The sequence below is a fragment of the Kwoniella newhampshirensis genome, chromosome 7, assembly GCF_039105145.1.
Source record: "Kwoniella newhampshirensis strain CBS 13917 chromosome 7, whole genome shotgun sequence".
Taxonomy (NCBI): domain Eukaryota; kingdom Fungi; phylum Basidiomycota; class Tremellomycetes; order Tremellales; family Cryptococcaceae; genus Kwoniella; species Kwoniella newhampshirensis.
Genome location: NC_089961.1, coordinates 756,952 through 782,517, shown reverse-complemented (window position 1 = coordinate 782,517; position 25,566 = coordinate 756,952). Strand labels below are relative to the sequence as shown.

The window sequence follows — 25,566 nt, the reverse complement described above, 5'->3', positions numbered from 1 at the left end:
GTTTACGTACCTCTGGATATCTCATTACGACTGCTGCTGCTACGACAAGTTAACATCAGACAAGCATCGTTTTTCCATCTACTAGACATTTTCCACCGGTGAGTGGATTTCAGGCGCTTGGTCTCAGAACGTCAACGTCGTCCTTTCCTCTCTCCCTCTCTCTCTCCAAACGAATCCCCACAACACTCCCCACCTCTTCTCTTTCTCTTTTCATTCTACTTGCTGTTATATCAGATTGCCCCGCATTGACTTGTTCTCCATATCCTGCACCAGACCTCACATCATGATCCGTACTGCTCTCCCAAGTTCGTCCAGAGCCATCGCTCGTTCGCATAACGCTCGATTCGTCACCCGATCGACCACGCTTCTCTCCCGGGCGCCCATCGTCGTCACCCCTCAGCTCTTCCACACTCACTCTCGTCATCTCGACGCTCAAGCGATCCCTCGACCTGGTAAAACAGGATATTCAGAATCACGCATCACCCCGAGCACAAAGTCCAAAGTGTGGCCAGATGCAGAGACAGCTATCAAGGATATCAAGAGCGGAGATGTGGTCCTTTCTGCCGGATTCGGTCTCTGTGGGACCGCCGAAACCATCATCTCAGCTATCAAGAATAGCGATTTGAAGGATCTGACGGTTGTTTCCAATAACGCTGGTAATGCTGGCACTTTTGGATTGTGTGAGTACCGCTCCTACTCCTTGGGCTGCAGAGGCGTTGTCTCTGAGAGTCATACTTCCACGGCTGAAAGGTATACTGACTCCGTCGTCATCATCTCACAGCTCCTCTGGTCACCTCTAGGCAGATCAAGAGGATGATCCTGTCCTACCTCGGAACCAACAAGGGTCTTCAGGACGCCTACCTTGCGGGAGAGATTGAGCTCGAGCTCAGTCCTCAGGGAACTATTGCTGAGCGACTCAGAGCAGCTGGAGCGGGTATGCCTGGATTTTATACTCGAACAGGTGCCGGTAAGTGCTTTATTCGTTCTGTGGTCCCCCTTGTCCACACAATTCAAGGAGACCGCTATATGTGCATGGGACTGATTCTGTTTGTAATGGTTCGACAGGCACGTTTATCGAGACCGGTGGTATCACTCGACTCTGGTCCAAACCTGACGCCGACGGCAAGCAAAAACCTGTACTTGAAGGTGTGAAGAAGGAGACAAGGGAGTTCAACGGAAAGAAATTCCTGTTCGAGCCTGCTATTCATGGAGATGTCGGTATTCTGAGGGCTTGGAAGGTCGACAAAGCTGGTAACTGTGTGTTCAGGTGCGTACAAACCACCATTTGTCACGGCTTTCAAGGTCGTACTGACACGCCTAACGATCATCCATAGGTACACTACCCGAGCTTTCGGTGGTCTGGTCGCTCGAGCTTCCAAATTGACTATTGTAGAGGTGAGTGTCAATGGTACGGCGGCAAGGCTGCTTGCTGACCTCGTGCTCAGGCCGAAAACATCGTTGAGATTGGCGAGATCGATCCCATGGACATCGACCTTCCTGGTATCTACGTCCAACGAATTGTCCCTGCAACCAAAGATAAGCAGATTGAAATTCTCACCACTCGGGAAGACTCGGAGAATGTCTCTCCTCACTCCGGTGAGGAGTCTCACGCCGATAGTGCAGCTGCAGCCAAGCAAGATAAAGGCAAGGCTCAACGAGAGAAGATCGCCAAGCGAGCATCTAAAGAGCTTCACGACGGTGCTTATGTCAACCTGGGTGTGGGTATCCCAGTTCTTGCCGCCAACTTCTTGCCCGAGGGTCAGAAGGTTTGGATCCAGAGCGAGAACGGTATCTTGGGTATGGGACCTTATCCCGCCAAGGACAAGGTTGATGCGTGAGTCTGGCCGTATCTTGCATGTCATGGGATCTGACCTCCATACTCTGGCTCACAGAGACATCATCAACGCCGGAAAAGAGACTGTCACACTGGTCCCCGGTGCTTCAGTATTTGACTCTTCCGAATCTTTCGGTATGATCCGAGGTGGTCACGTGGATGTGTCTATTCTCGGTGCCATGGAGGTGTCTGCCAGTGGTGATCTGGTAAGTCGTGTCTGACTGTCTGACCACCGAAGATCACGAGCTGACATGCACCATACCAAAGGCCAACTATATGATTCCCGGAAAGCTCGTCAAGGGAATGGGAGGAGCCATGGATCTCGTCTCCAACCCAGATGAGACCAAGATCGTCGTTGTCACAACACACACGGACAAGCATGGTAAACCCAAGATCCTTGAGAAGTGTACCCTTCCTTTGACCGGTGTGTCAGTCATCACCAGAATCATCACGGAATTGGCGGTTTTCGATGTTGACAGGACAGGGAAGAATGGAGGTGGATTGACGTTGATTGAGATTGCTGAGGGTGTCAGTGTAGACGAGGTGAAGACGAAGACGGGGGCCAGCTTCAAGGTCAAGGAGCCTCTCGTCAAGTTTTAGAGTAGCATACGCATAGATTGATTTGTTTTCATTGTAGAAGGCGGTAGATTACATACATGTGCATTGAGTAGCGCTATGCAGACAACGGCGACCAGGTTGTTTTGACCGTCCAGAGTTACGTAACCTCGTCTCGACATGTTTCAAAAAAAAGTCTGGAAATGGTGCGGAGTCGAGATGGGTTAGTCATTATTCGAGTCACGCAAATGTCATTACCATCCGAGTCCTATCTCTGTGTCGAAGACAGCGTGTCCAGTCCAGTCAGGCAGCGGTGCTCCTCTTTCCCTTTTACGCCATCTCGACACCTGATCCTCTCCCTTTCCTCTGTGTCGTCCTGGGTACCTCGGTCTTGATTACCGACCTCGGTTTCATCGGCCCTCCGTCGGCTTGGATCCTGCGGATCGACGAGGGGTTGATCCGATAACAGAGTAAAAGGCCGATCACGTCTCCGCGAGCTCGAGAAGGAAGTCAGAATAACGAAAACAATCATCGACTGGGTACCGACATTCTCCCTTGTGCGCCCTCACAGCTGAAAAGGATCATCCTCAAAGACTTTCATTACCGAAGGTCAAAAGAAGGAAGGATGTCAACCATTCCTAGACCAGGGATATTCGCTCGACTATGGACATCATACACTTCTTCCCTCCAGCGCAACCCGTTACGCACGAAAATGGTACAGAGCGGGGTGTTGTTCATCTCGGCGGACGCGGTCGCTCAGATGGGGATCGAGGGGAGACGGTTCGGGGGTTGGGTGAATGGTGAGGAAGGGGAAGATGTCTGGGATGTAAGTTGGGTTTTGTGGCTATTCAAATCTGGTCTCATCCTGTTTCTTCATCTTCGTTGCTAAGAGGTGTTGCTTTGCGGTCAATCTCGTCTCAAACATCTCGATGGGCTGAGCTGCATCGCAATCGGCAGTTGCGACGTTCGTGACGTCCTTGTCCTCACTTCCCGGCCATGCGAGAGACATGTGATGAGATACCAGACGTTCAGGAAGCTGACTCTCACGCATGTCATTTCCCATACAGCCAATGCGGACAGCCAGACTATCTCTATGTGAGCATAACGGCAACGACGTCTACATGCCGTTCGAGCCAGCTGGACTGACAGACTTGCACCGTAGATGGAACAGCGGTTTTCGCCCCGCTGGCTCATTTCTGGTTAGGCGGCTTGGAACGAATAAGGCATGCTTCGAAGATAGCCAGTACGTTTGCGACTCTTGGCCTCACACTCGGACACTCGTTTCTTCGTACGAGAGATGAAAGAGTGTCGCCGGACTTGTCTCAGTCCTGGCCATGCATTCCATGACCACGAGCTGATTTTTTTTTTTCAGCTCTCGCCAACAAACTTGTCCTTGATATATTCATCTGGTCACCTTTCGTTACGTTCATGTTTCCCACTACGCTAGGTCTGCTGGAGGGGAGAAGTGTCGACGAGGTGCAGAAGAAGGTCGCCCTGGTGAGTCATCGGTCGAATCAGGCGTAGGCATAGCACAACATCAGTGCCAGAGCCGTTGCGATCAATCGCCAGTCACTCAGTTGTCCGAATGATGGCGACGAGTGCTATCATTCCGTCTCCCCTCGCTGACCCGCACTCAAATCACAGGGCTGGTTCCCAACATGGCAAAAAGCAGTCTGCGTCTTCGGACCCACCCAAGTCCTCAATTTCACCTTCATCCCACCGCAACACCGACTAGCAACCGTCCAATCCGTCGGATTATGCTGGAACATCTTCCTGTCGTGGCAGAACAACAAGAACAACAAAGCGCTTGCGGAAGCTTCGGCGAGACTGGTAGAGGCTCAAGTGCATAATGTCCTGGATCACGGTGTGGACACGGAAGAGGAGGTGGAGAAGGCTCAGGAAGATGTGAGAGAGGCTGTGGAGAGGAAGGACAGGATGAAGAAGGAAGGTGGAGAGTTGGGTGTGGGAGTTAGGATGGGTTGGTCATAAGAGGCGGAAGCAGACAATATCGTCTGGACGGAGATAGATCCTGTATACACTTGCATTTGTTGGAGGAAACGGAATGGAAGTTTAGACATATATATATAGACGTAGATCACATAGACATTAGATTGGGATAGATCTACACATGACACAGTATACAGGGTGGACTCATTTCACAGCGCCACGCCAGTGCCCAAGCTCCCCGACCTCGCATCGTCTTCTTGTGATCCGAATTCCGGATTCAGGTCCAACCGAGATATGATGGGTGGCCGTCCGCTGACGATCGTTCTTCTCCTTTCACCACTTACGGCTTGGTGAGGCAACACACTACTCAGCTGTTTCTCGTTGTCGACGACCTCAGCAAGATAGGTGATATTACCGCTAGTCCGTCTCGAAGCTGGTTGAGCCACGATCGTGTTACTGTTCTTGACTGTATCTTCAGGTGTATGAGGGACGTGAGGGGTATACTGTTGCCTTTGTGTCTCCCCTGAAGAGGGATGATCATTCGCCTTTCCAGGTGAGACAGAGACTGCAGACTGTTTGTGCGGTACTTGGTCGTTTCGAGACGAAGGATGCGGTTGAATGATTGTCCCTTTTGCGACCTTTTCGATTTTCGGAGGGAACCCCCTCCAAGCTTCGAACAACCCGGGAGTCGGTTCGATAGCCATATCTCCATAGTCGTCCCAATAACCATCATCACTAGCTTCCGATCCTCCGGCGGCGTGATCAGAACAAGTGTCAATATCTACCTCGCCACGGAGTGTAGTGAGCAGAGGCGACTTGATACCTTTGGTGGATGGTGAAGTTGTCATCCCACCACTGTTGCTGTCTGTAGAAGAAGAATTTGAGAGTGAGGGTATCGATAGTTTCTCTACACGTTGAATGGGAGTCAAAGAGGTTTGGGCAAGGACCAGAGAATCAGGTCGATTCTTGAATCTAGGTATGGACTTGAAGGTGAAGAGGGTACGAGATGAATGCGGAGATTGCATGGTGGGTACCTGAGGAATGGGGAATGTCATCGATTGGCTTGGAATTATGGATGTGCGGGAGAGCGAAGCCGAGCTATAAGGATGAGCTGGGAATGACTGGTCAACAGACAGTCTGCTTCTTTCTTGACCTTGGGAGGTATTCGATTCTCCTCTCACATATCGAGAAGAGGTAAGAGATTCGGGATCCGGTAATAGATTAGACCAGATATCGCTTGAGGATGACTGTTGCGTTAGGTGGACACCGGCGGCTTCGACAATCACATTCTCTTCCCCGCCACCTGCACTGACTTTCCTCAATGATAACCTTCCTGCCCCATCTGTCCGTGTTCCCATGGTAGACATCCCTCCAGACAAGACTGACGATCTACGATTACCTACCTCTATTACCGAAGGGGTGAGCGATTGTGGCTCCATGATAGCCAGAGGATTGTTTCGCGGATCGATTGCGGCTGAGAGATCAGAAGACTGACGGCCTCCTCCAGACAGCACGGCCGCCTCGCGAAGATCTTCACTCATGATGTGGGGGTCAGGTCCCAAGTCTGAAATCGAATCTTGCGTGGTCACAGTAGTACCCTGACATTGCGTTGAAACAGGCCCTTCATGCAGTGTCGAAGTCACAGAGTTCAGTCTCTGGATCATATCAGGCTTGTGGGGGTGGAGGGATAGTCGACGGATCGATATCGCTTTCTCTGAGAAATGTGGTTGGGAAACGAGGATCCTGCCTTGCACGATGGGCACAGGGAAGGTGATCATGGCCCCGCCACCATCACCTTCATCCCCTTTGTCGGGAACATCTCCCTGTTTGACATCATGGGTCGGATGAGAATCGGGGTGTATCGCGTGAATTGCTTGATCATGTATGAAAGAGGAAGCATTTCGCCCTTGTCCGGACAGATCCGTTTGACCTTCCAGAGTAGAAGATGTTTCTCGAGAGCTTGGAAAATGATCTGAGAAGCGACGACGATAGTAGACAGCCAGAAGGAAAAGTGTGGAGAAGAGAACAAATGGTGAAGCGACGACGACTGGGAACGAGCACAACATGTCAGCACATGTCAGCAGTCTTACTGCAATCGGGTACCATGTCCTAATATGGTCCTGCCCCTGGGGGCTTCAATCCAGGCTCGGAGTTCCATGAAAGACTCCCAAGCGGAAAGTGCGACCAGACCGAATGCCTCGACAACTTACTGGCTATGACACCGGCATCAGGCAGAGCCATGTTGTTCTGCAATGTGTACCTCGTTGGACAATGACCTTGGCCAGGAGTCTGAGCCATAAAGTCAAGGTGAGACCCATACAGCATGTACCTGTTGCTCATCTGTATACACTATCCATCCATACACTACTTTTGCGACACGCTGTACTGTCCCAGATTTGAGCTGCTTGAAAGGATCGTTCTCGAAAGGAGGGACGACATCAAGCGCCACTACTGATTTCTGATTTTTGCATGGCGACGCGCCACGTGGAAATGGGATCGGATCGCGGTACGCGAGTTGGAGACAGCGAGAGATGATGGGGCCAGTGCTATTCTGGAGTTCAACATCTACTGGACACTTTCTCTTCTGATCATCTCCACGCTCGTCGAGCAGGACTTTCAGGCCGAGTCTCAAGTATCGTGTGTACCTTGCTGCCCGAGACGAAGGCCGACTTATACGGCGGACAGACCTTGCATCGTCGACACCATGTCCTCCCCTTCTTCCCCCGCTGGACCGTCCCACCATGTCGCTCAGCGCGGTTCGATCGTGAAGAAGCCTGTGAACAAGATGGAAAAGTGTGAGCTTCCATTCGTTACTCGACTCACGTCATGAGAAGAAGGCAGAAAGCTGACTATGGACTCTAGTCACGTTCACACTGGGAAAGCTTGACGCGGGAATGGTGAGCTAGAGATACTGCGACGTCTATGATGCGTAACCAGCGGCTAACATTCCTCACCTGTACTGTCCAGGCGATTTTACTCGGTCCCAATGCCCATCTTCTGGAATTTCCATCCCTCTTGCTCCCCACCCCATCACCGGGAGCTCCTCCTCTCGGACCAGGCTCAATACTCACCATCACAGTATCCCGAGACGTATCAGCCGAACTGGCTGCTCAAGAGTCGTTCCGTAATCTCCAACAAACGATCTTGGAAACGCTCACCGTCCCACCTAAAATCCCCGTAATGAAGATCCGGAATGTGACGCAGACTAGCGTCTGTGTGGATTGGGAGAAGATCGATGTGGGTAGTGCGGGTTTTAGAGGGTTGGAGATGTTCAGGAATGGACAGAGATGGGGTAGAGTCGGTGGTGATTTTGGATTGGGACGAAGAGAGAAGAGAGAATGGAAGACTGGAGGATTACAGAGTGGAGAGGAATACACTTTCCAGTTGATCCTGTGAGTGACACTGGATACCTTATGTCTCTCGCATGATGAGACAATCACAGAGTCTGATGAGGGGTCGTACCGGTAGGAAAACAACAGCAGGCACATTTCCGTCCAATCTAATCCGAGTTAGAACACATACCATGGAGTGAGTGCGCGTCTTCTCGGACCATGTTCTGGACCGATGTTGACCACAAAGGCATGGCTCTGTAGCAACCTCACCGGGCTTCTAATACACTTCGGTCCGATTCAACCGCCAGCCCTCCTCGATCAGCTTCGAGGATGCCTTTCTCAAATCGGTGCTCGCGAATCACCCACAGTCGCACTCGATACCACCCATTTCGTGTGCACCAGCCCTATCGTTGGCGGAGACGAATCGGGCAGAGGAGGGAGTGTTGATCGAGAATATCAGGAAGCTGTGAAGAGCAACTTGCCAATTGTTGGGCCAGGATGGCTATTGGCTGTTGCAGGTGATCGCAAGTGAGTAACCCAATGTAAATAATTATCCGCTTGCTGTCCGTTCACTGACGCTTCTCGCATCTAGACTAGTGCCGATCTCGAATTATTCACTTCCACCTATGACCTCGAACAACTCAGTATCATCCGATCCGGCACCTTTCCGTCGACCTGAGCCACTCAAGCGCTCTTCGCTACCTTTCACATCATCTGCACCCACCTCCCCGAACCGAGAGATGCACGAGGAGATCCGGAGATCGCCGAGTCCCGAAACCATTGCCAGAATGAGCATGACCGGCGGTGGCTCGACGGTCTCCAGGAACGGGTCGATGGAGAGGAGAAGGAGTAGAGAGATGAGTCTCGAAGTCGAAACTAGACCAAGGAGTCCAAAACCTGAAGCAGACGGAAAGTTGGATCGGTGAGTCTGTCGTCGCCTGAATTTGGGCCCAGGACAGAAGACTGACGATTATTCTCAAGCGGATTCAGATTTCCGTTATCAACAAGCGCTTCAAATTCACCTGTCGGTTCTCCTACCAAATCTATCCATTCAATACCTGCGCCCGCGGTACGATCCTCTTCTTCAAACAGTCATGTGCCCGAGACAACCGAGTCTCTTGCTTCACGACCTACGAACACAAATCCTCCCTTCGTCGAGACTGGTGTCTCTCCGAAATCACCAGCTCCGGGAATTGTCGAGACTCCGTTACATCCTGCCTCCGAACCAGAAACGATCGATGAGCCTATGTCAACGGCGGTGGTCACGGAGGAACCATCTGACGGTGTTGAACGTACGGAACCTATATCGACGGGTCCTCCACCTATCACCGTCGAAACGCCACCAGCATCTGCGTCAGAAACGACCGAATCGCCTAAGGCTTCGACCATCGATGAAGCGGTCGCCAACTTTCATTCTGCTGTGTCCGAAACACCCGCCAGGGCACCTTTACCTCCAGCGGTCAAAACCGCAGACGTGGAAAAACCCGTTGCCCCAGAGAAGGAGTTCGAATCAGTAGCCACGGTCGATTCGGAGGCGGCTGCACCGGCAATACCAGCTGACGAAGAACCTACGTCCGTACGGGTGGAAGACACAGCTGTCCCAAATCCAGCGGTACCTGTTCAGATCGTTGTGGACCATCAAGAAGATGTGAGTGTCCCAGTCACGCCTGAACCGACAGAAGGAAGAACAGAGGAATCAACGGCAGCGGGTACAGTGAGCAAGTCGAAGAAGAAAAAGAACAAGAAGAAGGCAAAGAGTCAGAGTCAGACCAACTCGGGCGCTCAGACGCCGGTGGAAGTGGAAGTGAACGAAGATGCCGGGGCGATGGATGAGATTGATCTGAATTAGGTTGGGAGAGGGTTGATTCCGGACAGTACTTGAAAGATGATGCAACTTGCAGTATAGACATCTGGGAATGTCGGTCTCTTTTCAAGGTTTGTGATGTGCATAGCAGTGAGTGAGACAGCGCATAGTGAGAATGCGTTTCCAGAGAGGCCGTTTGGAAATGCTTGCATGCAGAGAAACATTGTCCGACATTGTCGATGATTCGAACATTATAACAAAAGAGAGATAAGCTACATGGCAGTTCGAGTTGCACAGATCTTCTGATGTGTCGGGTCGAATCGTCGATCAGACGTTGCAGGGAGCGAGGTCCTTCTCCGTCAAAGCACACAATCTCTCAATGACCAGCATCGGTACGTGCTTTGGACATTCTAACAACGAAACTTCGACCTTTGGGAGAATGCAGTGTGAGATCGTCGGGATGAACTACCCAACCATCTGTTCCGTGAGGATCGACCGCCGGGAGGGAATCACATCATGTAGTATGATCGGTACCTTGTCTGCCTCGTCGAGTTGGATTCAGACTACTCGAGTTGGGACATTAGCGGGGTTCAGAATCTCTTCACGCAAGAGGAGCGACGCAGGGTCCAAAGATATAGCGGTATGAATTGTGACCGAGCTGACTTGCATGAGTCAACCACCCGTCATGGTCGATCTTCGCGACAACGCCATCAAATGGCCTGTCTTAGCATTTGTAACTTATCGATCTCCGAAGTGGTGTGTCTCCCAGAGCTCCATTCCCAACCACCAATGATTTCGCCACAGAGGATACTGGACTACTGTACAGTACAGTACAGTAGTCTGATCATCGAAAATAATCAGCCAGGTGTTCGGTCCTCGAACGACTGGGTGATCCTGTCCGTTTGCAGCTGTCAAGTGTATTCTTCGCTTTCCTCAACAGCCCCATGGGACGTCGTCTTTCTTGAAAGTGAAAGGAAGACGCTTGCATGCGAACGGCGGCGTGAGATCACTGTGGTACACCTCGAGTAGCGTTTCGGTCATTGTGCCTAAATCCCACCTATAGGTCTTGATGTTGCTCATATATGTTGTCCACACTCACAGATATGACTCTACGCAAGTGGCTTCAGCTTCAGCTTCGGCTTCGGCTTTGGCGTCCCATGACAATGTGTCAACATGCCTCTCCCCTTTTGGCTCGTGTACCTCTTTTCATGTCTCATAGAGTGTTTGTCGGTATCCAGAGCACAGGAAGGACGAAAGGGATTGAATGAGCTGATCGGGACTATCCGAACTCAATACTGGGTCGATGCAAAAAGCCTCTCTGTTCTCGGAGATATATGTAACGTGTTTTGTCCACAGAAATAGAACTCGAAGGGGGATGCCTAGCTATGAATCTCCAAAACGTCTTGGAGCTCAACCATGCATGTTTATGCGATCCAGAAATACGTCAAAATGGCTAATATACAGGCGTGCAGAGCCGTACCACAGCTGACGAGTTCTCAGATCTCGTTGCACAAATCGAGAAAGTGACACACTGTAATTTGAATGGCCACTTCTCATGACACTGCACAAATCGTGAAACCCCCCGGGTCTGTCTTCTCTCAGTACAAATCAGAAGCCTATCATCCGACAGCGCCCTACAGCTGGTACTTGAAACCACCCTCGATCTGGACTGCTGAGGGACCTGATCTTCCTAAAGGTTCGCCTTTCTCGATCTTCCTGTTCTGGTTCCGCAGGTAGATGTACGTCGCCGCTGCGAAAACAATTGTTCCAACAGCTGCGGCGAGATCGACTGCGAAAGCGGTGACATATCGCGGCGCGCTGTAGTAGAGATATGAGGTCCAGATGTTCGGTGTGTTACAGAGGGCGTTGATGAGCGCGTAGACGATAGCTCGTTTCACGGCTGGTCCCGTCATCGATGACGATATCCACGAGAGGACACAGATGGAGGCCGAGTAGAATGAAGAAGGAAGGATCATCATTGCCACGTAACGAGGTGCAATCTTGGTTGTTGAGATGGCGATGACGTTGCCGATGATGGTGAAGAAGAATGGGACGATGATGTGGAGGGCTCGTTCGTTCTTCTTGTCAGAGTGCCAACCGTTGATGACGATGGCGATACAGCAGAGCACGTAGGGCGGACAGGTGATACCAAGAGTTGTGGTTCGGTTCTGTGTCGATTGTGATTAGCGATCATCGTCCTACTCGGTTCAGATCGCAGGTCACTCACGAAGCCCAAACCATTGACAACGACGGGGAAGAAATTGGTGACGGACGCGGCGATGTAATTCATCTGAAAAGTATGGTTTAGCATTCAGCAGATCCAGGGCGCTCGTATGGCGGCTCACCTGCAGGACACCACAGAGCAACCATGTCTTGGGGTCAATGATGGCCATTTTGAACGCGGCTCCAACTGTGACCTCATCCGTCGAGTCTTTGGAAGAGCGATCGACCTCAAGTCTGTATTGAAGTTGATCCTTTTCCTGTTCGGTGAGCCACCGAATGGAGTTAGGCTTGTTTGGAATGAACGTCGCGAAGATGATCGCGCAGCCGACAGTCAAGATCCCCTCCACGATGAAAAGCCATCTCCAACCCTCAAGACCATGTGCGCCGTCCAGCTCCAAGATGGCCAATGCGAAAAGACCACCGAAAGCATTCCCGATCTGCGAGCCGGAATATAGGATGGCCGTTCGAAGCGCCATTTGCTTCTTGACGTAAAAGGTGGAGACGAGGTAGATAGCCCCGGGGAAGAAAGCTGCCTCAGCGAATCCGAGGAAAGTTCGACATACAGCGAGACCGGCGAAAGAATGGACAGCACCAGTACACGCTGAGATCACCCCCCAGACTCCGCACATGAAACAGATGTCTAGCAGTGTAAGCGGAGATCAGCTGACCGACGAAACAAGCTGGACTTGGAGTATTTACTCACAAATACCGGGATACTTGATCTTGGACGCGAGCATGTTTGAGGGCACTTGAAGGGAGACATAACCAGCGAAAAGAACAGCTACAGCCGTGTTGTAGTCTGTGGTCGTCATGCTGAGGTCGGTGACGATACCTGCGATCTTGGCCGAACCGATATTTTGTCGATCAAGGTAGTTCCTAGCAGAAGTCAACGTCAGTATAGGTACTGTGCGATCGAGCAGCACGAAGACAGGATGACGAAAACAGAACGTACAGAATGTAGAGGGCAACCAGGACTGGCATCAAAAGAATGTCCAGTTTCCGGGTCGCAGCTTTGTCAACCACCTCAACCTCATCAGGTGACAGACCTTTGAGACTGTCCGGCACTCTGACCGCGAGATGTCGATCAATGTCCTCATCGAAATGTCTACCAGGAGCGTTGTCTCCCGCTCTCTCAAGATGGGCATCCAAAGGCTTTTCCTCGTGAATCGACATATTGGAGACCTGTGTCAATGTTGGCTGGGAGTGAGCAGGGTAACAACCATATAAACAGAGTCGTTAACCAGTCTTTGGAAGTTACTAATCAGCTGCTCTTTCCCCTCTATATGTCAATTGATCAGTGTCTCCAGACAGGCCCCACACGTTGCCCCCGATACTCACCCCGTGACGCATCTTGCAGTGTACCGCGTTGTACCGCTGAGGCCAAGATACTATAAGGTTTTGCGAGTCAGGCAGAATCGGTGAACAATCGTCATCTCCATCCGACCCCGGACAGTCTGGAAACGAGAGCACAAGATTCAACTCTTGAAGTCAACGCCTACGATCATGCGCCCCAGGTACGATTGATCCAGATACCGGATAGAAACGGGATAAACCGGCAGCATCAACTGTCTTTCTTGGCGTGGCTCACTGTCTTTTGACAGTAGATTAGACACCATAATTGATCACGACACAAAACCTACTCGTGACAGAGGATACGCATGCAGGTTGGGGGTCGAGGACGGCGATGAAAAACAAAGTGCGGGAGCCCTACGCTGAGCATACGAACTGCATTGCGATGTCCTTGATATCCATAACTATTGGTCGGCGCAAGGCACTGCTTGGCCATGATTTTCCTCCCTTTGCACCTCCGACTTGCAAATCACACCCTGACATCATCTGCACCACTAGACAAGCTTGATTCGCCAGCTTGTCACTTCCACAAGCATCTGAGGATTGTCCCGTCCATCTGACGAATCGGTCTCTTGGCAAGGCCGTTATTTGCCGTTTCTCACTCAACCGAGTCTCGGACCGGTATTCGTGGTGTCAAGTTAAAAATCAGTTGTGGTTGGTCTGGAGCTATATGTACTCGCATAGAAGATCGGGGACGGTCCTGAAATGTGTGATCTTGATTGTACAAAGGTATATTAAGATGCGTGATATACCGCTTTCGCCTCGACTGAGCTTTATTGTGTCTACAGTATGCGTTTTCGCATCCCTCTTCGTCTTTCTTCATGTCCGTCCATCATGGTTGATCGACCCAGTCAGCGGGTTATTTTCTCCTCTAGGCAGATTATCCTAATCCACTTGCTCGCCGGGAGTCGATATTCTGCCCCTTTCATCCTGCTGCTTCACCATGATACCGGTGTTATCGTCCCGCAGTTTGGTTCGCTTGAGCTTCTTCTTGTTCTTCTTCCTTCCGTGCCTCTTCTTTGCTATGGGATCGTCAACGACTGCCTCCCCTTTCGCGTTTGGCTCGGTTGTATCTGCCGCCAAGTCCCGTGCATTGTCTGCTTCCAGACGGGTTTTCTTCTCCTTATTCTTTGTCAATCTCGCCTTTGCAGCTTCTCGTCGACCAGCTCGAGTGGTCGCGGCTTTTGAAGGACCGCTTACAGTAGCCACGACCGCTGGCAGTTGCTGATTTCCTTCTGACCCACTGGCAGGCACATCTTTGGGCGGTGTCGCTCCTGCAAGGCTGGCACCTGGCTGCGCCTCGACGTACGTATTCGACACTTCGTGAGACCTCGACGTTACCTTCTGCTCATCGTTGTGCAGTGATTCCGACAAGAAAGGAATCACCTCAGGGGCATCATGTCTAGACAACACACTTTCGAGCATAGCTTTGACCGTAAATTCAGCTTGATTCAGCCCCTCTAGCACCTTTGTCGGGTGCCCTATGGCTTCCTCATCCTGGCTGTCGGTATCGCTCACTAGGGCCCTTGGCTTGAAAGGCAAAGCGGACTGATTTTTGGCATTACTGGACATTTCGTCGGTGGAGGGAATGACACCGGAACTGTTGGATGACGTGGTGTTCTGGTTCAGGTTGACTGTTCCAAGATCGCTGCTCGATGGTTGGTCAATCGCCGATGCTGGCGAGATTTCATCTGATGTCGGGGAAGGGGTGGCAGTAGCGTCATTGTCTACCGTGTTGCCGGAGTTTTCCTTCCAAGCGTTCTTCAATCGTGCTTTCTTTGTGTTGCAGTCTACCTCTATCCTCACTTCCTCTAGCCTCCTTCCCAAATCGTAATTGCTCACAGCCTGCCCGAGCTCTAACCAGACTTCTTCACTCGTCATTTTCGTGATCCACTCCGCGAACTCTTTCTGATTGCCAATCTCCGTGCCTCTCGCGGCAACGACTCCAACAAAAGCAAAGAATGATTCGGCGCAATCTTTGAGGCTATCAGGATCTCCTTTCACTGGAATGTGGTAGTATTTGGCCAGATGGCCAATAACATTGACGTGCGAGTAGAGATCGATGGCGTACTGTTGTCATGGTGCTTTCAGTCTCCAGACTGGGTTTATGGGGAGAAAGGTTAACTCACCTTGAAATTATGTTTGTGATGACAATAAGCGGCGCAAGCTTGTTTCAACGCCTTCACGTACGCTTGACGACCGCTAGCCCTATACGCCGCTAGGACCTCAGCCTCACTTGTGTCAAAAACCTTACTGATCTCCGGCAAGGTGCAGAATGACGGCAGCTGTGGCAGCTTGGTCAAATCGACGAGGACAGTAGGATGACCCCAGTGCGATGGGATCGCCACACTAGACCATCCAGTAGGTCGGGGAAGGTTAATCCTGATCGGATCTGTTTTCGTAGGCTGTTCAGCCGCAACATCTACGGTCGAGCTGATAGTGAATGATGATTCGCCAGGCACTTTGGCGGTAGAGTCGTTCTCGTTCTCAGCATCGACGGGTGGGTCATCTGTCCCGATTGATATTTCCGCAGAAAGCGAATCGTTCGGGGCGATGGTGGGAGTAAGGCTGTAATCGCTGTCCTGGCCATGTCTCTTGGTGTCGGCTGGTTTCAGACGGTCCCCGCCGATTCGCGATGTCTCGTTTTTTGTCCATCGATCCGATCTAAAAACCTCTTTCATCCACTTCTGGAATGACTCGAGGTCTCCTCGTCGCTCCGCATCCCTCATGGCGGCAAAAAAGAAAGCTTTCATAACCGAGCCGATGATGGCCTGGTTGACGTTTTTGTCATTCCCTCGGTGCTGCACCAGATGATCGAGACCGTAGTGTACTGCCAAGTAAGATAAAGTCCGCGATGCGGTCAGATCGCCACATCGATCCCACAAGGTCTGAGTATACCGGAACGATTAGTCTAATTCCAGAGACATAGCCATTACGACCTACCTTGTACGACCAAGAAGGATCGCCATCGTGCGCACATGCGACATGATACTGAGCTATATATTGACCTTTCAATGCTGCTCGGGTGAACGTTCTGTAACCGCTGCCACGCCGGTTGTCCAAGAAGACAGGTATCAATGCCTGGTCATGTATGGTTGGTAGCGGCGGGAGTCCGGTGGGATCAAAGGTTGCTGACGGCATTTCCCACTGCGAAGTGTCAGCGCCGCCATGCAACGTCAAAGGTGAATCATTCGATTTTGGATCTGTGGAGACAGTGACGGGTGCATGGCTGACGTCGGCGTAGGACACGTTTTCTTTCACACTGGTATCCGAGGGTACGCTATTCTTGGGACTTTGCAGCAGACAGGACGAAGAGGGCGTTGAGATGTCCGGAAGGCGATTCGCCGGCGGATTGTGGGTTTTGTTTGAAGTGGAGAAGCCGAACAACTTGTTCCAAAAGCGACGGATACCCCATTTTCCTGAAGATTCCGCCTTTGACTCCTCTTCACCTTCTTGGATATTTGCCCACCCATTCTCCAGCTCGGATGACTGAGTCAAAGCCTTTCCACGTTTCGTCTCCAATTGTCCCACGTGTGCCGACAGCCCCAACCAGATGTCCGGATCGAATAGCTGAGCCGCCCATTTCCAAACTTCCTCTTCTTGTCCCCTTCGAATAGCGTCTAGCCAAGCCGCTCCAGCCCACGCTTCCATCAGAGATGCCATGAGATACTGTCGTTTCTCCGCCGGGACGTCCTTGGGTATCCGGATATATTGGTCCAAGTCATAGGAGAGCGCGACAAAGGCAAGTGCGTCGTTCTTGATCATTGTTTGTTTGGCTGACTAGCATGGGTTAATAACTCGTCAGCTTTGTCATGTTGGAACAAGCCAGGTCAATTTGAATCGATCGACAATGATCGACAAAGAGACTCACGGCAATAGTATTCGAAGATGAACATGATTTCCACAAAGCCATGACAGCGCACATGTCAAACAGCCTATCACCGAGTAAAGCCAGCTTGTAGAACTCCTGATGTGTGAGCTTTTCCCCCACATCTACTGCAGATTTGGCAAGGACCGGATCGAAGATGACTGGCAAGGGAGGTAGTCGAGAGCGATCAATCGATATGCGAACGGCGGTCCAGTCGGTATGTCTAACGTGGTTGGAGCCAGGAGGGCCTTTACTGACCAGTAAGGATGATGCTGGTTGACCAGCATCCACATTGGAGACGGTCTGTGAGACGGTTCTACCGGTGTGTATAGCATGCCGTGGTAGGTATCCCAGTGAACACCGAGCAAGTCTGAGGCGGACGCGATGTCCATGTCGGCTCGGATCGTGACCAACAGCGACGTAGATCGACCGAGATTGTCGACTCGACAGTGCCAACGCCGCGGTCATGCTTGCTTGCGCGCCAACTTGAGTCTACGAAATCTCCATGTCGATCATCGAGTGTGACCAACGTATCAAGGCCATGCTGATTCTATGGTGTGCTGAATATCGATATGTCGAGAGGACAACAACAATAATAACTGGATCGAATGGAAAAGTTGGGAGTGGAAGGTGAAAGTGGAGGTGGATGCCGATTCCGGCCGCCTGTGAACCACTGTGTGGCAGGTGGCATGCGTAGTGAGATAAGGGAGAGGTGACGAGTAATGAGATCAAGTCAAATTGAGTGCAATGTACGATGCCAGGGAGCCCGGGTTTGGTATCGCTTTGCATGGACGGTATATATAATGCCCATTGTGAACAGATAGATATCTATGCTCGCCGAGCTTTACAATGAGATATGCGCGCTTCCATGTCCCACAACAACCTCCCGACACCCACCATCCATCGACGTTTCGCCACCGCTTGAGTACTTTCTTGACCATCCTCGTCCCCAACTTTCAGCTTCTCATCGCTCTCAATCCCCACTGTTCTTGTCGATCTTTCCTTCAACACATCTTTCTTCTGCATCCTATGATCCATCCCAACCACACCACCGGTGACTGCCACTTCGCAGATCAGGACAACAACATTCATCATCCCCATCACCGTCACTCTGGGCAAGACTGCGCACGCCGACCAGCGGAGGTGAGACTCAAAGTTGGGATAGGTAGGTGGTTTGTAGATCAGTGAAGAGGGACAGGAAGGGATCTGAGCAGCTATGAGCAGGAGGACCACGGCCACTGACCGAGACACAGGTCATCGACAACGATTTTCAGTCTTGTTTTCGCTTTCTGAAGAGCGATACTTACGGAACTGCGGGACAATGCATATGGTCATGACGGTGAGATGTAAACCAGCTTGAAGCCATGCTGATTCCCTACTGTCACCTCATCAGCACAGATCGCGGTATGCCCCAGTCAAGGTCCAGGTCGGACAAAGTGTTCAATCCACTCACACAGGTCGACGACGGATCAATCCGATCAGGTCTAGGACTATCACAGGAAGGAGATAGACGCTTTCCAGAATGAGAGAGGCAGCCATGATAATCCATCTGGAGCCATTTCCACCATGTCAGTCAGTGACTGAACTTGTGAGAAGGGTGGAAAGACCACTCACAAGACCAATGGTTGGATAAAGTTCGTGACCAACATATATGGCAGCAAGATCGATAATACCAGATGAGTCATGAGCAACAAAAGATGGATGATCGGCAGGATCGGAACTCGTAGCTGAATGTAAGGCATTTGTAGATATGGTTGGCGAGTCACAATGCTCGGAGCGTGCACCGAATCCCGATCCTCATCCTTAATTTTCGACTCGAGCGTATCTGGACCCTTCGTCGCTGACGGTGACCCACCGGTTGTACTGAATTCGCGCAAGTTGCTCAAAGAAGGATTCACGAGAGTCGTCTCTGATCCACTGCGCGAGATGTCATACGAGTACTCGTGCATCTCCAACTCGTCTTCGCCTGTGCCACTTCCTATCACATGAGTGGGACTTGGTATTTCGATACGTGATAAGGGTCTGGGAGGGAGGAGATAACCCTCTCTGCTGGATCTGAAAGTCCCCTTTTCGCTGTCTCTGTGACTCAGTCCTGTGTCTTGAAACGTGATCCGCCTACTTTGTGTAATTGTTAAATCATCAGTCTTCAACCTTTGAGCAATGCAGCTGATGGTCTTGACGACCTCCTCGGAATCTTCTCGACGGTACGGCGGTCTCTCCATATTTTCGATTGTGTTGGGTCGTGTCTACAGTGTACCGAATGGATCACACCGTCTATACGTGAGTCGTATCAGGCACGTCGATTTTAAGACAGACTGTCAAGTGGTATCAATGTCGCCGCCCCTGCATGATTTAGGTTTCAGCTGTCTGCCTTTGTACGTCCTCTGGCATCCTTTCAATGTCGGTCCGGGTCAGAGGGACACATTCCTAAAGGAGATTTTACAAAGGGCGTATCACACATATCGTGGACGGGCGCAACTTACTACAGCGGGCAAGTCACAGCAATGAAGATGTCCGCAGCAGTTAGACGGAACAATGGTCCAGTGTTCCTTGGTGAGCGTAAGGCTGTTTGCAAGTGGTAATGCTATTGACTATTGACCATATTGTAGATGCGTATGAATACAAACGGCAACCACCGAGATAAAGTATGTGAAGCAGCAAAAAGTCTTATCGGAAAGGAAATCCGCTGCCCTCCAATGTGAAATCGTCGAAGAATCCCTTCAGATCGAAGTTGTAGTTACCATCGAAGTCGAACAATCCCTCTTGTTGCGGCCTCCCGTCACCTTCCAATCCCTCTATTCCCCAATTGACATTGAAATCTAGTCCCCCGTTCACCGAGCCATTCTGATCACCACCGCCGACACCATCGATGCCAATGTCTACCCCGTAAGCTGACGCCATAGTCGGACCAACTCCGGGCATAGAGAACGACATGCCGCCAAATGATGGCAGATGCGCAGTTGGAGCACTGAAAGGGTCCGTCGGCATAACCCACGAAGGTGGGGCAGATCCCTCGTTTGGCTGGGGTCCGCTCTCGGACGTTGGTTCAGGTGAAGCGAACCGAGATGGGACGGCCTAGGTGAGATTATTAGCGGAGGGAAGTCAAAAACGGGAGGCCGATCACTCACACTCGCGTCCGACAGCTGTTCCAACTTCTTCGACAGCATTCGTAACATCTGACCGTATCGAACCGCCGGATGGTCTTTGTCTGAGCAAGCCAAGACTAAGGCGGTACAGACCTGTCCGACTAATTCCCTGATCCTATGAACCAGATGACGCTCAGCTCTTCATTCCTGGCGAAATTGAAAAATCTCAACGTACCCTTTCATCTCCTTACCAACAACAGCTCCCGAATAGCTACTCTTCAGAGCGAAAACAGCGGCATAGGAGATGTTGATCAGGTATCGCGAAGGGAGATATCGAATACTGCCCATTTGAGCAAGGCGAATCGAGGAACGTAGAATCTCGTTGGCAGCACCGATGGACTCGAAGATGTACAGGGCATCGGGCGAGGATGCTGAACCTAGAAAGTATCATCATTAGAAGTGTAAGATAACATTTCATAGGTAGGATTCATTCACCTCTCGGGAAGAGCTGAATGGACTGCCGAGCTGCTTCTCGTCCTGCTGCGCTGTCCTCTTCTGCGCGCCATTGTGCTCGTTTAACGTGAGCAGAATATCCGAACGAAGAAACGTATAACCTGCAACAATGTATGTCAGTGGGATTTTGGCGAACTGCAGAAGTAGAATAAACCAACCGGACGAAATGGTATGTCATCCAGCTTAGCTCCTTCAAAGTAAGGTTAGACCATTTCTTTGGAGTCCAAACGGTCCGGTGTGTGTCCAAAGCTATGAGACACAGCCTGTTAGATGACCGTTTTGGTGATAACAGAGGTAGCGTCACGTACCTCTCCTGTAGCCATCTAAAAACAAAAAGTATTCCCCTTGTCTGACCAAGGTTGCAGTTCTCATTTTGTTCGGGTACAGCGAGTCGTGGGCGTTGGTCATGATCTGAGTCAATTCCACCAAAGCTTGCATGAGCGAAGCAGAGTCATCGTGCATTGTTTCGTCACTTTCCGCTCCAGGGGAGAGTTGAAGGGGGAAATTGACGCGGCCCGCTGCCTCTCCTGTTTGAGAGATATGTGAATAGCCGACGAAACATAAAGAAGGACCTCGAGACCAGAAGGCTAAGCCTGTTCTCAGACGTGATGGAGAGGTCAGCTTGGGCACATTGCAACATGAACCAGAAATTACGACACTTATCTATCGTTCGATCATATAGGTAGCACCAGGTCCAGACACTTCTTGCGCGCTCAACGTTCGGTGATCGCTTGGCTTCATCGATCTCCAACGCGATTTGATCCACTACACTCGTCCATGTCAGCGGCATCTTCGCACCAGATTGGTGGGATTATTTACACTCACAACCGAGCAGATAAGCAGCCCGAATGGCCAATCCAATCAGAGCCCAGCTTCTCCTGTTATCCGTCCCATGCACGCCAGCAGTTTCCGTTCCCGGTCCTGCAAGTATGCGGACACTGTAGTCTTTGGGTGGAGTCACCGTCTCCCTTGGTAGGTTCTCGGCCAACAACAGAACCCCTTCAACGAAGCCAATAGAGGCTGGTAACCCAGCGAAAGAATAATCGGCCATTGTATCTCGCAGTATAGCCCAGGTTCTGTCGTGAACATCCTTGAACCTGTTGTCGGGCGGATGTCGGGAAGCCACCGCAACAATGCATGTGAGAAGGAAGGCGTCATTGTGAGCCAGGTCGACCAGTTGTTCTCTTGTTCGAGGTATCCGAGCGGTGAGGAAGATAGGCTGAAAAGCTGGTCAGGTATCACTTGTGCTTGAGCCACCCGTGTGGAACTTAATGTACTCACCAAAGCCGGATGATGGTGCTGGAAGAAGAGATCGACGAGTTCATGTAATCCGCTCTCATCCAGTATACCACTCTTGATCAGATGGAATTCGCTCAGCGCTCTGACTGGCGGTGGGTCCTCCTCTCCGATATTCCAAGCCACTCTCTTGGCATCGCCCGCATGTGTACGGTTGTTCTTGCTGTCTCCACCATCCAGATCCCCTTCACCATCCGTTGCAGCATGGGCCAGGATCTCCAAAGCATCCATCTCATTGCTCAGACTCGCATTGACGATTTTCCTTGTGCCCTCTGGCTCTGTTCTTCGCTTCTTAGCGCGATGCCCTGGAGACACGCCGGACGTGGAAGCCACGGACGACTCGCCCAACGATCCAGGAGTAGTGGTATCGGTAACGGTAGGATGGGATTGCGGTGTGTATTGGACTGGTGCTGTGGAGTGGTTGTGGACGTTGTTTGGTCTAAAATTGCTCGGTCCTCCCGATCGAGACAAAAGCGCTTGCTTGTTATTACCTGCCGTATAATCCGCAAGGGACGGATCATGCGACCATTTCGGCCGCTCTCGAAAGTGCGGAAGCCCAGTTTCTTCTTTGATGTGAGGACGGTGTGCTGGCTGCGAGGATGAGAGATTCCAGTCCACCGGTTTCGAATTGTCCGAGGTAAAGGATTGCTGAGTCGATAGCTGGGGAGGCGCTGAGCTGCCGGACGAGCTCGCATGAGCCGGATACACTTCCACCTGTGGTGCGTCCTGCGACTCCTCTCGCTCTAAATCCTCAGTGATGGAAGTCTTTCGACGACGTTTCTGTTGAGCGTTATGAGCATAAGTAAAGCCTCTAACACTTGGACACAGTAAATACGCACACTAGGTAGAAAGACGCAGTCTCGTTGTTCTCGTCGACACCTTGAACATGGAGGTTCTGAAGGGGCGTTGACATCTCCCAGATCACATCGCGCTTTACGCAGACGGCAGTGAACCTGTGTATAAAACATCGGCAGATCGATATAGCAGGACGACGATTGAGATACAACGACGATGCAATGGTCAGCATCAAAATATGCTTGATTCTCCTGCTCGCCCTATGTGAACTCACACAAGCTCTATAACCCCTCTTTGGGGTATATCCTTCCTTGTCCTCCTTCTTCTTCTTGTTTACTTCTACATTTGGTCCTCCTGTTGACTCAGGCTGAGTTTGAGGTACCGTGCTCCCATCATCGCTTCCATAGCTGTTCGCCCAAGGTCCGCTGGGGCGGCCAGCTCCATTCGTCCCGGAAGGCTTAGAGCTCGATGTACCGGCAATTGGACCGAGGGCTTCCGCGAGACCTATCCCAGGTGGAGGCGAGAGACGCGAAGGAGGATGTGACAGAATATTTGTCGAGATTACGCGGGGATGTTGGGGATAAGAGGATTTGGACCCGAAGGTATTCGAATTCGCCGCTGGCTGACCCGACATGAAGTTGGCTGACGCAGGCGATGGGACAGACCTGATACGGATGTGCTAAGATCAGGCTTCTCGATCGGTTGTAGACACAACTGCAAGTGTAGCCGTCGTTGACATTGGTCTTTGATGGTGTTGTCTGAACCAAAGATGCCGATGAGAATCACAAGTGACTGGAGGGGATGCGGGGTCGATCTGTCACCAAGAGCTGCTGGATCTAGGTGAGACTCTCAGCTCTCTCTGTCCGCGGCTCTCGTCGACTACTGATGCTCAAACGATTCTCGATTGGTGAGGACGGCTCAAGTCAACTTGTCATTCCAGAACCATTTCCATCATATTCCCCATATCCTTTCCCGGCAACTCAACACACACAAAAACAGGTGATCATCAGGGTCTGAGCTGTGGCGGATTCCGTTGCCCCGCCTCCATCCCCCCGCACAATCCAAGGTGAATCTGTCTGAACACCCCACTTAAGTCTGATCCCGGTGCTTTTCTGTGGTCAGCCAAATGCAATCACCTGTAGATCTGGTTTACCTGCAGTTTAATTAGGCCCGCAGAACACGTTTCCCTCGTGTCGACGGCAAATCGCGGCACTCTTTCCTCGCATTTCCCCCCACTGTAGGGCTGAGTTTTCGGTTGAATTCGGTCCGACAATAACAGTTACAAGGACATTTGTATATACTCTCTGCTCACTTCTGGAACTTCCTTTCCTTTCTTGCATCTGCCATCAACATCCATACCGAAAAGCATCTGGTCGGTCGTGATTCCTGTGATCGGTCTTACTCACAGTTGACAGGTACACCTCCTTGCAGTGCTACGCTTTCTTAGCACTTTCCAACGATTCCCCACGAACACTACACAACAAAGCCAATCACAATGCCTTCTCCTTCTCGAGTCTGGGCCGGGGGTCCCTCTGTTCCCCTCGTCACTCCCTTCCACGCGGACGAAACTATTGACTTCGATGCGCTTGGAAAGCAAGCCGTCCGGCTGGCAAAGGCTGGTATGGGTATCGTCTTGCTTGGTACCAATGGCGAAGGTGAGTTTTGGCAGCCCGGCGATGCGGTCCAAGCGTCGTGGAGGGGCATGCACTGACTGTTCTGCCACTTTGTTCCAAACAGCTTCCCATCTCTCCAATGAAGAGAGAAAGCAGGCAACCGTCGTTGTCCGAAAGGCTCTCGATGATGCCGGCTTCTCGGATGCCCCTCTTCTTGTCGGTACCGGTGGCGGCTCAGCTGCTACCACCATCCAGATCACCAAGGAGGCCGCAGAGGCAGGTGCTACGCACTCTATCGTCATCACCCCTGGCTACTTTGCTTTCATGATGGGAAAGGACCGCGAGGCCATCAAGGCCTTCTTCAGAAAGGTGTTTGACGAGTCTCCCATTCCCGTCATGATCTACAACTTCCCGTGGGTTCCGTTCGTTTTTTAGAACAGTTGAGTGACAAGGTTATTGACTGTGAGCACGCGCGTAGTGGTGCTGCCGCTGGCATTGACCTGAACTCGGACGAGATCAACGAGCTTGCCGATCACCCTAACTGTTTCGGTGTCAAGGTGAGCTTCACGGCTGGCGCTCATGTCGAACCTCACGCTGACACTACAATCTACCTTACAGCTCACATGTGCCATGATCGGTAAAGGTCACCGAATCGCTGCATACACCCAGTCACCAGAGTACCTCGCCAAGAAGGGTACCTACCTTCAATCTGTCACTGCGACCGGCAACTTCCAGGTTCTCCCCGGGTTTTCAGAATCCACCCTTCCCGCCCTCCTCTCTCGACACACAGGGTGAGTTCATACAAACAACATTGCCAGGCTACAAGTAATCGTCTCTTGTGGTCACAGATGTATCACCGGCACCGGTAACTGCATTCCCAAGACCATTCGACGATTGTGGGATACTTCCGTCGCCGGTCTCAAGGGTGACGCCAATGCTCTTGCCGAAGCTCTTACCTTGCAAGATCGTGTTGCTGAGGCTGACTGGACCATCGTCAAGGCTGGCATCCAAGGAACAGTGAGTCTGAATTCCGCTTCAGATATGTCCAACATGCATGCTGATAGGGAGCCGTGAACCACAGAAATACTTCCTCGATCACTATGTTGAGAAAGGTCTCGGTGGTTCTGCCAGACTTCCTCTTGGTCTCGTTCCGGATGCTATCAAGAAGATGATCGAGAATGACCTCAAGGAGGCCTGGGAGTTCGAGCAGTCTTTGTAAATGACGGCAGAAGTCGGACAACCGGGTATGAGTTCGTCTTGTTCGCGGCAAGAACACGTTGTAGCATGCGAGTGTAGGCAGACGTATATATGACATCGAAGGAGGAGCATTCAGCAGTGCTGTCACTTATT

General features: G+C 51.3%; 8 protein-coding genes across 8 annotated transcripts; 4 read left to right on the top strand and 4 right to left on the bottom strand.

Annotated features, from left to right (window-relative positions):
* Nucleotides 1–283: 283 nt before the first annotated feature.
* On the top strand, nt 284–2,434 carry IAR55_003998 (uncharacterized protein; the record flags this gene model as incomplete). The annotated part of the gene is made up of 7 exons (XM_066947101.1): nt 284–680; nt 782–967; nt 1,066–1,267; nt 1,335–1,395; nt 1,446–1,834; nt 1,893–2,040; nt 2,102–2,434. The coding sequence occupies 7 exons, from the start codon at nt 284–286 to the stop codon at nt 2,432–2,434; spliced, it is 1,716 nt and encodes a 571-aa protein (XP_066802480.1).
* Nucleotides 2,435–3,014: 580 nt separating this feature from the next.
* IAR55_003997 (uncharacterized protein) lies at nt 3,015–4,378 on the top strand (the record flags this gene model as incomplete). The annotated part of the gene is made up of 5 exons (XM_066947100.1): nt 3,015–3,215; nt 3,457–3,484; nt 3,552–3,632; nt 3,762–3,886; nt 4,034–4,378. The coding sequence occupies 5 exons, from the start codon at nt 3,015–3,017 to the stop codon at nt 4,376–4,378; spliced, it is 780 nt and encodes a 259-aa protein (XP_066802479.1).
* Nucleotides 4,379–4,545: 167 nt separating this feature from the next.
* IAR55_003996 (uncharacterized protein) lies at nt 4,546–6,577 on the bottom strand (the record flags this gene model as incomplete). Its single annotated transcript, XM_066947099.1, has 2 exons — nt 4,546–6,383; nt 6,547–6,577. 2 exons carry the CDS (start codon nt 6,575–6,577, stop codon nt 4,546–4,548), a joined length of 1,869 nt encoding a protein of 622 aa, XP_066802478.1.
* A 463-nt stretch (nt 6,578–7,040) lies between these two features.
* Nucleotides 7,041–9,517, top strand: IAR55_003995 (uncharacterized protein; the record flags this gene model as incomplete). The annotated part of the gene is made up of 7 exons (XM_066947098.1): nt 7,041–7,131; nt 7,199–7,233; nt 7,304–7,728; nt 7,805–7,864; nt 7,930–8,196; nt 8,261–8,590; nt 8,650–9,517. The coding sequence occupies 7 exons, from the start codon at nt 7,041–7,043 to the stop codon at nt 9,515–9,517; spliced, it is 2,076 nt and encodes a 691-aa protein (XP_066802477.1).
* A 1,589-nt stretch (nt 9,518–11,106) lies between these two features.
* On the bottom strand, nt 11,107–12,868 carry IAR55_003994 (uncharacterized protein; the record flags this gene model as incomplete). Its single annotated transcript, XM_066947097.1, has 5 exons — nt 11,107–11,640; nt 11,700–11,762; nt 11,818–12,335; nt 12,399–12,571; nt 12,648–12,868. The coding sequence occupies 5 exons, from the start codon at nt 12,866–12,868 to the stop codon at nt 11,107–11,109; spliced, it is 1,509 nt and encodes a 502-aa protein (XP_066802476.1).
* A 1,062-nt stretch (nt 12,869–13,930) lies between these two features.
* On the bottom strand, nt 13,931–19,135 carry IAR55_003993 (uncharacterized protein; the record flags this gene model as incomplete). Its single annotated transcript, XM_066947096.1, has 8 exons — nt 13,931–15,115; nt 15,175–15,846; nt 15,929–16,825; nt 16,917–17,405; nt 17,811–18,151; nt 18,221–18,288; nt 18,367–18,462; nt 18,528–19,135. 8 exons carry the CDS (start codon nt 19,133–19,135, stop codon nt 13,931–13,933), a joined length of 4,356 nt encoding a protein of 1,451 aa, XP_066802475.1.
* A 445-nt stretch (nt 19,136–19,580) lies between these two features.
* Nucleotides 19,581–23,237, bottom strand: IAR55_003992 (uncharacterized protein; the record flags this gene model as incomplete). The annotated part of the gene is made up of 11 exons (XM_066947095.1): nt 19,581–19,988; nt 20,042–20,174; nt 20,235–20,436; nt 20,495–20,613; nt 20,671–20,761; nt 20,821–21,105; nt 21,167–21,277; nt 21,338–21,731; nt 21,794–22,588; nt 22,648–22,761; nt 22,878–23,237. The coding sequence occupies 11 exons, from the start codon at nt 23,235–23,237 to the stop codon at nt 19,581–19,583; spliced, it is 3,012 nt and encodes a 1,003-aa protein (XP_066802474.1).
* An 861-nt stretch (nt 23,238–24,098) lies between these two features.
* On the top strand, nt 24,099–25,435 carry IAR55_003991 (uncharacterized protein; the record flags this gene model as incomplete). The annotated part of the gene is made up of 6 exons (XM_066947094.1): nt 24,099–24,258; nt 24,341–24,629; nt 24,695–24,773; nt 24,835–25,007; nt 25,065–25,233; nt 25,298–25,435. The coding sequence occupies 6 exons, from the start codon at nt 24,099–24,101 to the stop codon at nt 25,433–25,435; spliced, it is 1,008 nt and encodes a 335-aa protein (XP_066802473.1).
* Between the last annotated feature and the right edge of the window lie 131 nt (nt 25,436–25,566).